The 15,498-nt window shown below is 47.7% G+C and overlaps 1 protein-coding gene across 27 annotated transcripts in view; it reads right to left on the reverse strand.

Moving 5' to 3' along the window:
• Window positions 1–15,498, reverse strand: part of DLG1 (discs large MAGUK scaffold protein 1) — a 1,011,951-nt gene that overhangs the window by 409,317 nt on the left and 587,136 nt on the right. For all 27 annotated transcript variants that reach the window (XM_063916386.1, XM_063916392.1, XM_063916391.1 and 24 more), the window contains one exon: window positions 4,277–4,327. In XM_063916386.1, the coding sequence (XP_063772456.1) occupies window positions 4,277–4,327 (51 nt within the window). The remainder of the gene's footprint in view (window positions 1–4,276; window positions 4,328–15,498) is intronic.

A 15,498-nucleotide genomic window follows, 5' to 3' on the forward strand; every position in this document is an offset into this window, starting at 1 on the left:
AAGGGAGTGTTGCTCCAACATCGCGCCCCAACCTCTCAGACTGGCATCCGTCGTCAAGGACCCAGTTGGAGATCCAGAAGAGACTACCCCTGCTCAATTTTTGGTCCTGAAGCCACCAGCTCAGTGACAGACGGACCTCCGGAGACAAGGAGATCGTGCGAGACCTGATCTGGAGAGGCAGGCCATCCCACTTGGCAAGAATCAATTTCTGTAGAGGGCGGGAATGGAATTGAGCGTACTCCACCATGTCACCTAGCACTTGCATCGCCGAATGTATCAACACTTGCGGACGAGATGGGAAGCATTGAATCCTGTCCTGAAGTTTCAGGACCTTCTCCTGAGACAAGAACAACCGCTGGTTGTGAGTGTCTAACAACGCCCCCAGGCGCACCATGCTCTGAGCAGGGACAAGGGAAGATTTCTTCCAGTTGATGAGCCACCCGTGGGCTTGCAGAAACTGGAGCGTAAGATCCAGATGGCGTAGGAGAATTTCTGTGAAATTTGCCAGGATCAACAAGTCGTCCAGATACGGGAGGATCCTGACCCATAGTCGGCGGAGTACAGCAGTTATTACCGCCATGACCTTGGTGAAGACTCGCGGGGCCGTGGTCAAGCCAAAAGGTAACGCCCGAAACTGGTAATGGAGGTTGACAACAGCAAAACTCAGGTACTGCTGATGCGACATTGCAATAGGAATATGCAGGTAAGCATCCTGTATGTCCAGGGAGACCATATAATCCCCGAGTTCCAAGGCCAGAACAATAGAGCGAAGAGTTTCCATACGAAACTTGGAGACTCTCACATATTTGTTCAAGGACTTGAGGTTGAGAATGGGCCGAGAGGACCCATTCGGTTTCGGGACTAGGAATAGCGGTGTATAGTACCCCTTGCATCTCTGAGCCAGAGGCACCTGTACTACCACTCCTGTGTCCAGGAGGGACTGTACCACCGAATAAACAGTTTTTTGCCTTCACCTGATCCGAAGGGACGTCTGTCAGGCAAAATCGATGAGGGGGACGATTCCTGAGGGATACGGCGTAACCTCAAGTGACGACTTCCCATACCCAGGCATCGGAAGTGGTCATCAACCATTCCTGGGTAAACCCTAGAAGTTGGCCCCCCCACCCTGGGATCCCCCAGAAGGAGGCCCACCCTGTCATGCAGTAGTCTTGTCAGTTTTGGAAGCAGGCTGACGGGCAGCCCAGGCCCGTTTAGGCTAAACGGTTTTGGAAGTGAGAGCCTGTTTCGGGTACACCTGACCTTTTGCTTTACCTGAAGGATGAAAGGAAGTACTCTTAGCCTCCGGTACCAAAGGAACAGTACTAGGTAGACACGCTGTTTTAGCAGAAGCTAAGTCAGCCACTATGTTGAGGTCCTCTCCAAAAAGAATGTCTCCCTTAAAAGGGAGCACCTCCACGGTTTTCTTCGAGTCCAGATCCACAGACCAGGACCGTAACCAGAGAATCCGGCGAGCCAAAATGGACGTAGTAGAAGCCTTGGCCGCCAGAATACCGGCATCAGTAGCCGCCTCCTTAATGTAATGAGATGCTGTGACAATATACGAGAGACATTGTCTAGCATTATCAGAAAAGTTGGATGGCAGCTCTGCTTCCACCTCCTGAGCCCCACGCTTAAATAGCCTCTGCAGCCCATGTCGCTGCAATAGTGGGCCGATGCACAGCACCTGCTTGGGTGTAAATCGCTTTTTAAGAACCCTCCACACGCTTATCCGTCGGTTCTTTCAGAGAAGTGACGGTAGTTACAGGCAGAGCTGAGAACACCACCAGCCGCGCCACTTGCGAATGCACTAGCGGAGGTGTTTCACAATTTTTACTTAGCTTCGTAGCGAGGAGATAGCGAGCCAGCATCTTCTTGTGAGGTGTGAATTTCTTTCCTGGATTTTCCCAGGCTTCCTGACGTATTTCAATTAAATGGTCAGAATGAGGTAAAACTTGTTTAACAACCTTCTGACATTTAAATCTGACCAGTTTCTTATAGATAGCATCAGGCTCTGGGTTATCAGTAATTTGAAGAATTAGCCTGATAGCCTCCAATAAGTCAGGAACATCCACCTGAGAGACCGATTCCCCATCATAATAATCTAGATCAGTGTCTGTAGGGTCAGTATATACGCCTTCTTCTTCAGACGAAGTGTCTGGGACGTGGGTGGATTGTGAGGAAGTAATGGCCCGCTTAGAGGACCTCTTGGTCTTAGGCGGGCGAGGGTCAGACGTCTGTTTAGTCAGTGAGTGGTTCAGTTGCTGCAACTGAGCGGACAGTTGCTCTGCCCATGGCGGATTAACCGCAGGGACCATAAGCGGTTGTACCGGCACAGGAGGTCCCATAGGGGGTGTAAGTCTAGTTACCAGCGTACTTAATAACGTGGAGAAAGTAGCCCAAGGTGGGTCGTTATGAACCCCCGTTGCTACAGTTCCACTGGGGGGTAGGGAACCCCCAGAACCTGAACCCTCTGCTGCTATGTTTTTCTCTAATATGTCTGCAGCGTCACCATCACACAATGTGGGATCAGCCCCAGCTCCGTCAACCCTTGTAGTGGACATGTCTGAAAGCTCAATTCACGGGCAACCCAGTACAATATCAGCAGCCTAATACCTTAACAAGAACCCCCTGTGCAGCGTATGAGCACAGAGAATTCAAGAAGTATATATATATATAGTGACTGTGAATCACAGAGAAAAATACACAGTAAGTACATCCTGTGAAACACCTATATTAAACAATAACCCTGACGCACTTAGCCCCCTAAGGGTACAGAATATAGGGATAGAAATCTGAGTTAGATACACAAAGTGGAAGTCAGGCAGCAGCTATAGGCACACACAGAGTCACATGTACAATGTAGAAATTATGACATGCAATAAAACTGCACTGGACTAGCAATACAAAGCAATACTAAGTACGGCTATATAATCAATAGATACAGTAGATCAATGCACAGTAAAATACTGGATGTATATCACAGGGTACTTGTACTAAATAACCCTGACTAAATGCACTGTTTCTTAACTAACACTGTCAGCAGACATGTAGTATACTTAAGTGTCCTGTAAAATGCACAGCGCTGACATGCAGGCGGCTTTACAGAGGAGGATTTGCCCAAACAGTCCCAGGATCAGCTCAGCTTATCCTAATCGCGCCCAAATGCTGACAGGGAGTGAGGGAGAGAGAGAGATGCAGCTCCAGGGCGGGAATATTAACTCTAAATGGCGCCCTGGGGCTGGGGAAGGAGCTACAGGTCAAAGCCGTATCCCCTTGCTGGGCTTCACCACCGGGTACTGTGGGATATGTAACAAACGGTTTTTAGTAAAACAGACCTGTGCCCTTGCCCTGGTGGTCTAGTGGGGTCCCTGTACTACCAGTGTCCACGCCAGCACGCGTGGCCCACCTTCCACCGGCCGCGTCGGATCGCAGTTTCCAGCGGGTCCTGCCTGGGGGACACTCTCACCTCCTCCGAAAGTGCGTCCACACGATCCTGGAGAGCTGCGGCGGGGTGTGTGACTGACTGAAGCAAACCGGAGCCTCCGCTGTAAGTACCCATCAACCAGGGTGTGGGAGTATACAGCGCCGCTGGGGGAGGTGATGGAGCTGCAGCAGGAGATGTCTGACTGACATCTAACACACACAGTGTCTCTGCTGCAGCCCTTGAAGTCTTCAGATTTCACTTAAAAAAAGCTCTTCTGAGGGCTGCTGGAGCCCTACCTGTTGTATGTCTGCACTGCATGGCACCAACTACAAAACTGAGCTCCTGTGCACGGAGGTGGGGTTATAGAGGAGGCGGCGCTATGCATTCTGGGAACAGTCAAAGCTTTTAGCCTGTTGGTGCCTCGGATCAAGATCCTACTCTACACCCCAATGTTATTCCCTGTGGAAATCAGTGTACCCCGCTGCAGAAAGTTTATTTCAAACCCCGGTGGCCCGGATTTCATGAATACCAGGTTGGGGGAAGATCTCCCCTCATCGCTGTATTTTCTATAGTGCAGAAGTTAATGCCTGGTCATCACAAAGGCATAAACAACAATGCCCCAATCTTAGTATCCTATACTTTGGAGAAGATATAGAGACTTAAAGCCATGACTCCCACTTTTTCTTTCGTTTTACATATTACAGTGCCGTCAGCTTAGATGTGTGTGCTGACAGCACTTTGGGGATTACCACTAGTCATCCACAGTGAACGGGTTAAAGTGTATGAGAAGTAAGAGAGAAATTTAATGCATTATCTCCAACTTATATATTACATCCCCAACTCGTATATTACCCTTTCAAGTGTAATTTCCTCATATTCATAATCTGCGTCTGTTCCATTCACCTATAAAATAAAGTAAAAAAAAAAAATCAAATATACTACAACAAAGTATTTGTTGCAAACCTGACATAGATTGAGTTTCTTATAATATACAGTATATCCACTTCAAGAAAGTTAATTATTGAGAATGGCTTATTATAAATAATGTTGATGTTTATATTTGTACTGTCCTTACATTATTTCTAGAACTTCTGAAGAAATATGAATTTTATAACAAGGGCTTATTATCCCTGTATGTTGAATATCTGAATTCATCCTTTTAGGTGGAGGCATGTACTAAATGGAAAAGGAGGGAAGAGTGCATGAGACTACAACAATTATAGCAGTAGGATGCAAAAAGTAGTACAGGTTGAGTATCCCATATCCAAATATTCCGAAATACGGAATATTCCGAAATACGGACTTTTTTGAGTGAGAGTGAGATAGTGAAACCTTTGTTTTTTGATGGCTCAATGTACACAAACTTTGTTTAATACACAGAATTATTAAAAATATTGTATTAAATGACATTCAGGCTGTGTGTATAAGGTGTATATGAAACATAAATGAATTGTGTGAATGTAGACACACTTTGTTTAATGCACAAAGTTATAAAAAATATTGGTTGAAATGACCTTCAGGCTGTGTGTATAAGGTGTATATGTAACATAAATGCATTCTGTGCTTAGATTTAGGTCCCATCACCATGATATCTGATTATGGTATGCAGTTATTCCAAAATACAGAAAAATCCCATATCCAAAATACCTCTGGTCCCAAGCATTTTGGATAAGGGAGACTCAACCTGTATTAAAAAAGTAGGAACTACTCAAGTAAACTGGTAGAAATTTTCATATCAGTAGCATACTGAGAGATACTTTCTTTAGGATCACCATTTTTAAATTTAAATTACAACAGACATATAGAACTTGCTATTGGTCTACTGATGAAGAAAGATGAGGAGAATGGCCAGACCACCATAAGCGGACAAAAAGGTATTTCAAAAGTGGCATTCAGAATAGCATCTCTGAACCACAAGCTCATTGAACCTTGAAGTGGAAAAGCTACAGCAGTGGAAGACCACACTGGATTCCACTCTTGTGAGCTTAAAATGAGAAACAATGGGAATAAGCTTGCCAAAGCTGAAGACAAGAAAAAAAAGCTGCCTAGTCTGGAGAATCTCAATTACTGCTGTGACATGTGGATCGTATGGTCAGAGTATGGCATAACCATGAATCCATATTAATTCTACCTTTTGTTAACAGTTCAGGCTGGTGGCTGTGTTGTAATAATGCGAGGAACTTTTTCTTGAAACACATAAAGGTCCAGCATTTCAGAAAGAGGTGGTAATTCATCCATGTCCACCAATGACATCCATCTCACCTACATGTACTGATACACTTTACACATCAGGACAACTTTTGATGGCCATTTATTACGCTACTTATGAGTGAAATTCTAGAAATAAAGCTAACCTTAGACCTCAAGTTTGATGAATGCAAATAAAACTGCACAATTCCTATACAGTTATGCTTCAAAGTAATAAAGATAGGATTTTAATTACCTACCGATAAATCCTTTTCTCGTAGTTCCATTTAGTACCATGGGGTATAGATGGCTCCACTAGGAGCCATGGGCACTTTAAGAGTTTAATAGTGTGGGCTGGCTCCTCCCTCTATGCCCCTCCTACCAAACTCAGTCTAGAAACTGTGCCCGAGGAGACGGACATACTTCGAGAGAAGCATATACACAATGGTGAGATTCGAACCATCACACACATAACTAAAGGAAAGCCATGCTAACCAAACAAGAAACATGAACAGGAACTGCTGAACCAATACTTAACCAAGTAACTATGCAGGAAACGCGAAGCGCTGGGCGGGCGCTCAGTATCCTCTACGGACTACGAGAAAAGGATTTACCGGTAGGTAATTAAAATCCTATTTTCTCTTACGTCCTAGAGGATACTGGGGTTCCATTTAGAACCATGGGGATGTATCAAAGCTCCCAATACGGGAGGGAGAGTGCTGAGGTTCCTGCAGAACGGATTGGTCCTCAGAGGCCAAAGTATCAAACTTGTAGAACTTAGCAAACGTGCTCGATCCAGACCAAGTAGCCGCCCGGCAAAGCTGTAGAGACGAGACAACCCGGGCAGCCGCCCAGGAAGAACCCACCGAACGAGTAGAGTGGGCCTGTACAGATCTTGGAATCGGCAATCCTGCCGTGGAATAAGCATGCTGGATAGTTAGCCTGATCCAGCGAGCAATTGTCTGCTTTGAAGCAGGACACCCAATCTTGTTGAGATCATAAAGCACAAACAGCTCGTCCGATTTCCTGTGGCGAGCTGTCCGCTTCAAATATACCTTCAAGGCCCTCGCAACATCCAAGGACTTCGAAGTAGCCGAGGTGTCAGTAACCACTAGCACCACAATAGGTTGGTTGATATATAGAGCCGACAAAACCTTAGGAAGAAACTGCTGACGTGTTCTGAGCTCAGCTCTAGCCTCATGGAAAATTAAGTAGGGGCTCTTGTGAGAAAACGCCCCCAACTCTGACACACGTCTTGCTGATGCCAAGGCCAACAGTGTGACAGCCTTCCACGTAAGAAACTTTAATGTACCTCCTGTAAAGGCTCAAACCAATCTGATTGCAGGAACTGCAACACCACGTTAAGATCCCAAGGAGCCGTAGGAGGCACAAAGGGCGGTTGGATGTGCAGAACCCCCTTCCAGAAAGTCTGAACCTCAGGGCAGCCAATTGTTTCTGGAAGAAAATGGACAAGGCCGAAATCTGGACCTTTATGGAGCCCTGGCGCAGGCCCACATCCACACCTGCTTGCAGAAAGAGGAGGAAACGTCCCAGTTTAACTCCACCGCGGAAATTTCTTGGCCTCACACTAAGGTACATACTTTTCCAAATACGATGGTAATGCTTAGACGTTACTCCCTTCCTAGCTTGGATCAGAGTAGGAATCGCCCTGTTCGGGATCCCCTTCAGAGCTAAAATCTGACGCTCAACTTCCATGCCGTCAAACATAGCCGTGGTAAATCTTGACAGACAAACGGCACCTGCTGTAGAAGGTCCTCGCAAAGAGGAAGAGGCCTCAGATCCTCTATCAGTGATTCCAGAAGATCCGCGTACCAAGCCCTTCTTGGCCAGTCCAGAGCAATGAGGATCGCCTGAACCCTTGTTCTTTTGAGAATCCTTGGGATGAGTGGAAGTGGAGGAAACACGTACACTAACTGGAACATCCACAGAGTCACCAGCGCATCCACCGCCACTGATGCGTATCTCTCGACCTGGAACAGTACCGCCGGACCTTCTTGTGGAGACGAGAGGCCATCACGTCTATCGGAGGTACTCCCCACCGGCTTGTCACCTCCGCGAACACCTCCGGGTGGAGGCCCCACTATCCTGGATGGAGATTGTGTCTGCTGAGGAAGTCTGCTTCCCAGTTGTCCACTCCCGGGATGAAGATCGCGGACAGCGCCATTGCGCGTCTTTCTGCCCAGAGAAGAATGTGTTACCTCTGACACTGCAGCTCTGCTCATCGTCCCGACCTGCCGGTTTATGTAGGACACCGCCGTTACATTGTCCGACTGAACCTGAATGGCTTGATCTTGCAGAAGATGTGTCACTTGTAGAAATGGATTGTATATGGCCCTTAGTTCCAGAATGTTTATTGGAAGCATGGCTTCCTGACTTGACCACTTTCCTTGGAAGTTTTACCCCAGGTGACTGCTTCCCAGCCTCTGATGCTTACATCTGTGGTTAGAAGAATCCAATTGTGAATCCCGAACCTGCGGCCTTCGATCAGGTGAGAAGTCTGCAGCCACCAGAGAAGCAAAATTCTGGCTTTTGGCGACTGGCGTATCCGCTGGTGCATGTGAAGATGTGATCCGGACCACTTGTCCAGGAGATCCAGCTGAAAAAATCTTGCACGGAATCTTCCATACTGCAGTGCCTCATATGGTGGCTACCATCTTCCCCAGAAGGCAAATGCACTGATGAACAGATACCCGGGCTGGCTTCAGGACATTCCGGACCATTGACTGGATCACCAAAGCTTTTTCAAATGGAAAAAACACCCTCTGTACTTTCGTGTCGAGTATCATCCCCAAGAAAGGAGTCTCCTTGTCGGATCCAAATGTGATTTTGGAAGATTCAGAATCCATCCATGATCCCGAAGTAGTTGAGTTGAGAGAGCAATACTCTGCAACAACCTCTCCCTGGAAGATGCCTTTATCAGTAGATCATCCAGGTATGGAATTATGTTCACTCCCTGCTTGCAGAGGAGCATCATCTCTGCCATGACCTTGGTGAACACCCTCGGTGCTGTGGACAGGCCAAATGGCAGTGCCTGGAACTGATAGTGACAGTCCTGTAGTGCAAACCTTAGATATGCCTGGTGAGGCGGCCAGATCGGAATGTGCAGGTGTGCATCTTTGATATCCAGAGATACCAGGAACTTCCCCTCTTCCAGATCTGAGATTACCGCTCTCAGAGCCTTCATCCTGAACTTGAATACCCGCAAGTAGGGGTTCAAGGATTTTAGGTTTAATATCGGTCTTACCGAACCGTCCGGTTTTGGTACCACGAACAGGTTGGAGTAATAACCCTTGTTCTGTAGTTGAGGTGGAACTGGAACAATAACCTGTGTCAGAACCAATTTTTGAATAGTCTCCTGCAGGATTGTACTGTCTTCCTGAGAAGCTGGTAAGCCTGATTTGAAGAATCTGTGAGGTGGGAGTTCTTGAATTTCCAGTCTGTACCCCTGGGCAATAATATCTTTGACCCAGGGGTTTTAGGCATATCATCGCCCAGATGTGACTGAAATCTTTTAATCTTGCTCCCAATTGCCTGACTCTCAGGCAGAGTGGTCCACAGTCATGCCAAAGGTTTTGAGGAAGCACAACCTGAGGTCTGTACTCGGGAACCTGCCGCTGCAGGTTTTCTGGATTTCCCTCGACCTCCTCTAAATGAAGTGGGGGGACCTTTGGATTTGTTTTAAAACTTTGCGGTCTGAAAGGACTGCAGTGTAGGTACAGGATATGACCTAGCCGTTGTAGCTGCGGAAGGAAGATATGTCGACTTACCCGCAGTTGCCTTGGATATCCACGCATCCAGCGCGTCCCCAAACAGGGCCTCACCTATGAAGGGCAGGCTCTCCACGCTTCTCCTGGAGTCTGCATCTGCAGTCCCTTGGAGTAGCCACAGTCCTCTGCGTGCCGAAACTGCCACAGCTGTAACCCGTGCGTTAGGCAGGCCAATTTCCTTCATGGCCTCCACCATGAAGCTTGCAGAATCCTGTATGTGATGCAAAAGCAAATCAATTTCACTCCTATTCATGGACTCTAAATCATCAATTAAGGTGCCTGACCACTTTACAAGAGCCCTAGAGATCTACGCACAAGCAATAGCGGGTCTCTGGGCCACACCTGCAGCTGTGTACAGTGATTTGAGCGTAGTCTCAATTTTGCGGTCAGCCGTATCCTTTAAGGAGGCTGCGCCAGGGACAGGTAGAACAACCTTTTTTTATAATCTTGACACAGACATCCACAATAGGTGGGTTTTCCCACTTCTTCCTATCCTCCTGAGGGAAAGGGAAGGAAATGAGTAACCTTTTAGGGATCTGGAATTTTTTCTCTGGATTTTCTCAGGTTCTTTCAAATAAGGAGTTTAATTCCTTTGATGCAGGGAAAGTAACCGAGGATTTCTTTTTTACATTAAAATAAGACTCCTCGACTTCAACAGGTACCTTCTCTGTGATTTGCAATACGTCCCTAATGGCCTCAATCATAGCTTGCACCACTTGGGCGAGAGCTGCGTCACCCCACCCCCTCAGATCCACCTCACCGTCCCCTGTATCTGAGGCATCGTCATCAGTGTCAGCCTGCAATATCTGGGCTAGTGTACACTTTTGTGGATACGTGGGTGGGGTAAGAGGAGCAATTGTGAAGGCTGAATCTTTATTCATCAGATCCTACACAGATTTTCTTAAAAACTGTGTCTCCTTCTCAGTATGGGATAATTTGGAAGAAATATTTGAAATCATCCCCCTTATGGAGTCCACCCAAGGGGGTTCGGACCCAGAAGAGTGAGAATGTGTACTGTTCTGAATACATCGTATAGACTCTCCAGGTGAAGAGAAACACTCCGCTGTACAAGACACACAGTCCTTCGACATGGTAATGTGAGATATATGCACACATACACAGGAAAATGTCTGACACAAAATCCCACAGAGTCCTTCAGAGAGCCACAGAGCATGAGGAAACCAGCCACACAGCGCCTTATATAGCTAATATAGTAATAAAAGCCAGGAGCAGACTAACTACCCATAATAGGGTAGTCAGTACTATTTACTTGCCGCCCCCCCTCCCCTATAACACCCTGGTACCGCAGAGGTATGCTGGAGTTGTCTGGAGGGGCAGCACTTACCTGTCAGCATCCTGTAGTACAGACCTGCAGGGAGAAAATGGTGCTGGTGAACCGCTGGGTCTGCTCCGAGTGAAGCCCCCCCCCCCCCCCCGTAATGGTGTGCGGCTTCCCGCATTTTCTTTATACTGGCCTGAGGTGATTTATGTCTGACAGCGGGTTGCAACCCTTCAGTCCCTGTATTCCAGTGTAGGGTTCAGCGGTGGCTCAGCGCGCCCCTCAGCAGCTTCCACATACACATACATATGCTGTCTGAGCCTCCTGCAGCGCAGCCTGCATCCAGAGCTGCGCTCCTACACTTGTGCTGCCATACCTGCTGGCGACCTGCTAACCGGCACGCCGGCGCTGTACTCACCACTCTTCATATCTTCTGGCTCTGTTAGGGGTGGTGGCGTGCTGCGGGAGGGTACGCTCGCCGCGGTGGGGCATGCGAATTACTCCCTCAGGAGCTCAGTGTCCTGTCAGAGGAGCAATGAGACCATTAACTCTTTAGGAAGTTGAGCTGTTCTCCCCCCTAAGTCCCACAAAGCAGGCAGACTGTTGCCAAACAGCCTCCTGTAAACTAACAAACTTAAAAAATAAAATAAAAAAAAACACAACATAAAGAAAACTCCTCAGGAGCTTCCCTAGCTGTGACAGGCTCCTCCGGGAACGTTTTATAAACTGAGTTTGGTAGGAGGAGCCAGCACACACTATTAAACTCTTAAAGTTCCCATGGCTCCTAGTGGACCCGTCTATACCCCATGGTACTAAATGGAACCCTAGTAACCTCTAGGACGTAAGAGAAATACAAAGACTAAGTGCTTTTTGGCAAGGTTATTCTTCCTATTATGTAACATACAACAGTCTTTGTGGGAAATGTTAGCACTTTTTTAATGAATACAAAGATTCTGCATCTGTGCAATAATAGACAGAAACAAAATATGTTCGACAGAAGCAGACATTTTAGTTATAATTTTCCTTCCAAAGCACCAAGTTTATGAAGATGCCATAACAGGAACATGTCGCAACTATAGGAAGTACAGCTTTTATTACACTGGCAATTCTGTCCAGCCAACCTTGCGGAGAATTATATGTGATACCGGACACAAATTTCTAATGAAGTGACTGGGAAAGAATCCAGACGATATTAAACTTCATGAATACTGAAAATTTAATACACAGCTTTTGTTTATAATGAAATAAACAACAAGGAAAGAGCTGGAATGCCATTAGCAAAGCAATAGATATCAGCTAATTATCTGGTCTCTTGCTTTGCTCATTAGCTGTGTTTGCTAAAAAAGGTTTGCCTGTTTTTGTTCCAAACATGTTTACTGCACATATGCACTGTCCATAAATGGACAGTAGGGATGGTGTAATGGTTAGCATTAATGCCTCACAGCACTAAGGTTAGGAGTTTGATTTCCACCATGGCCCTAAATGAACTTGCGTCCCACCATGGCCCTAACCGTATTTGCGTGGGTTTCCTCCGGGTGCTCCGGTTTCCTCCCACAATTCAACTGGCTTCTGACAAAATTAACCCTAGTATGAATGTGTGCGTGCATATAAATGTAATAGGGAATATAGATTGCAAACTCCACTGGGGCAGGGACCGATGTGAACGGCCAAATTCTGTACTCTTCATAAAGCGCTACGGAAAAACGAGATTTATGGTAAGAACTTACCTTTGTTAAATCTCTTTCTGCGAGGTACACTGGGCTCCACAAGGATTGGACAATGGGGTGTAGAGTAGGATCTTGATCCGAGGCACCAACAGGCTCAAAGCTTTGACTGTTCCCAGAATGCACAGCGCCGCCTCCTCTATAACCCCGCCTCCGTGCACAGGAGCTCAGTTTTTAGTTAACCAGCCCAATGCAGTAGCAGGAAAAGAGACGACAACGGTTAGTAGCCACATACACCACACTCTCACGACAAGAGAAGTGTCAGCGGCTAATGCCATACCAACCCAAAGAAGCTAAGTGTGTCAGGGTGGGCTCCTTGTGGAGCCCAGTGTACCTCGCAGAAAGAGATTTAACAAAGGTAAGTTCTTACCATAAAACTCGTTTTCTGCTGTGGGGTACACTGGGTTCCACAAGGATTGGACAATGGGGATGTCCTAAAGCAGTTCCTTATGGGAGGGGACGCACTGTAGCGGGCACAAGAACCCGGCGTCCAAAGGAAGCATCCTGGGAAGCGGCAGTATCGAAGGCATAGAACCTTATAAACGTGTTCCCGGAGGACCACGTAGCCGCCTTGCACAATTGTTCACGGGTCGCACCACATTGGGCCGCTCAAAAAGGTCCAGCAGACCGAGTAGAATGGTCCGTAATGTGAGCAGGAGCTGACAGACCAGCCTTCACATAAGCATGTGCAATCACCATTCTAATCCATCTGGTCAGGGTCTGCTTGTGAGCAGGCCAGCCACGTTTGTGAAATACAAACAAAACAGAGAATCAGATTTTCGAATAGAAGCAGTTCTCTTCACGTAGATACGGAGAGCCCGTACCACATCCAAAGACGCTCTTTGGAAGACAAATCAGGAGAGACAAAGGCCGGAACCACAATCTACTGATTAAGGTGGAACGAAGAAACCACCTTAGGTAAAAATCCGGGACAAGTCCTAAGAACCGCCCGGTCACGGTGAAAAATCAGATATGGGGAACTACAAGACAAGGCACCCAGATCCGAAACTCTTCTAGCAGAGGCAATAGCCAGCAAGAACACCACCTTAAGGGAAAGCCACTTAAGGTCAGCTGAACCCAGGGGTTCAAACGGAGGCTCCTGCAACGCCTCCAAAACCACCGACAAGTCCCAAGGAGCCACAGGCGGGACATAGGGAGGTTGGATACGCAACACACCCTGAGTGAAAGTATGAACATCAGGTAACGTCGCAATTTTCCTCTGAAACCACACCGACAAGGCAGAAATATGAACCTTGAGGGAGGCCAAACGCAGGCCTAAATCTAGGCCCTGCTGCAGAAAAGCCAAAAGTTTGGCTGTACTAAACGTGGAAGCGTCATAATTATTAGATGCGCACCAAACAAAGTAGGAATGCCAGACCCTATAGTAAATCCGAGCAGAAGCCGGTTTCCGGGTCCGCAACATAGTTTTAATGACCTCTTCAGAAAAACCCTTAGCCCTCAAGACGGAAGCTTCAAGAGCCACGCCATCAAAGACAGCCGGGCTAGGTCCTGGTAGACACAGGGGACCTGAACGAGGAGGTATGGGCGTTGTGGAAGCAGAAGTGGACGCTCTGACGATAGGCCTTGCAGGTCTGAGAACAAGGGCCGTCTGGGCCACGCCGGAGCTATGAGAAGCAGAATTCCTTTTTCTTGCTTGAACTTCTGAATTACCCTGGGCAGGAGTGACACCGGAGGGAACACGTACGGCAGCCGAAACCTCCACGGCACCGCCAGCGCATCCACGAATGCTGCTTGATGATCCCTTGTCCTTGCTCCGAAGACCGGAACCTTGTGATTGTGTCACTACGCCATCAGATCTACATCTGGAAGACCCCACTTTTCCACTAGGAGTTAAAACACTTCTGGATGGAGGCTCCACTCGCCGGCATGCACGTCCTGACGACTGAGAAAGTCTGCTTCCCAATTCAGGACTCCCGGAATGAATATGGCCGGTAGATGGCGTTCCGCCCAACGTAGAGTCCGTGAGACTTCCTTCATTGCCAAACGGCTTCGAGTGCCACCTTGATGATTTATGTAAGCCACTGTGGTGGCGTTGTCCGATTGTATTTTAACAGGATGGTTCTTAATTAAATGCTGGGCCAGGTTCAACGCATTGTAGACCGCCCGCAATTCCAGAATGTTGATCGAGAGGAGAGATTCCTCCTTGGTCCACCGACCCTGAAGGGAGTGTTGCTCCAGCACCGCGCCCCAACCTCTTAGACTGGCATCTGTCGTCAACAGGACCCAGTTGGATATCCAGAAGGGACGGCACCTGCACAACTGTTGGTCCTGGAGCCACCAAAGTAGCGACAGACAGACCTCCGGAGTCAATGAGATCATGTGATACCTGATCCGGTGAGGCAGGCCATCCCACTTGGCTAGAATCAGCCTCTGGAGGGGGCAAGAATGGAATTGAGCATACTCCACCATGTCGAATGCGGACACCATGAGGCCCAGCACCTGCATCGCCGAATGTATCGACACTTGCGGACGAGAAAGGAAGCAACGAATCCTGTCCTGAAGCTTCAGGACTTTCTCCTGAGACAAGAACAACCGCTGGTTGTGAGTGTCCAATAGCGCTCCCAGGTGCACCATGCTCTGAGCAGTGACCAGGGAGGATTTCTTCCAGTTGATGAGCCACCCGTGGGCTTGTAGAAACCGGACCGTCATATCCAGATGACACAGGAGAAGTTCTGGGGAATTTGCCAGGATTAAAAAGTTGTCCAGGTACGGCAGTATCATGACCCCTTGACGGCGGAGTACCACCGTCATCACCGCCATTACTTTGGTGAAAACTCGCGGAGCCGTTGTTAAACCAAAAGGTAACGCCCGAAACTGGTAATGAAGGTTGCTAATAGCGAACCTCAGGTATTGCTGATGTGACGCTGCTATAGGAATATGCAGGTAAGCATCCTGTATATCCAGGGAGACCATGTAGTCCCCAGGATCCAAAGCCAGAACTATAGAGCGAAGGGTTTCCATACGAAACTTGTAAACCTTCACAAACTTGTTCAATGCCTTGAGGTTGAGAATGGGCGGGGAGAACCCATTCGGTTTCGGGACTAGAAACAGCAGAGAATCGTACCCCCAGCCCCT

Source organism: Pseudophryne corroboree, chromosome 4 (genome assembly GCF_028390025.1).
Source record: "Pseudophryne corroboree isolate aPseCor3 chromosome 4, aPseCor3.hap2, whole genome shotgun sequence".
Classification (NCBI taxonomy): Eukaryota; Metazoa; Chordata; class Amphibia; order Anura; family Myobatrachidae; genus Pseudophryne; species Pseudophryne corroboree.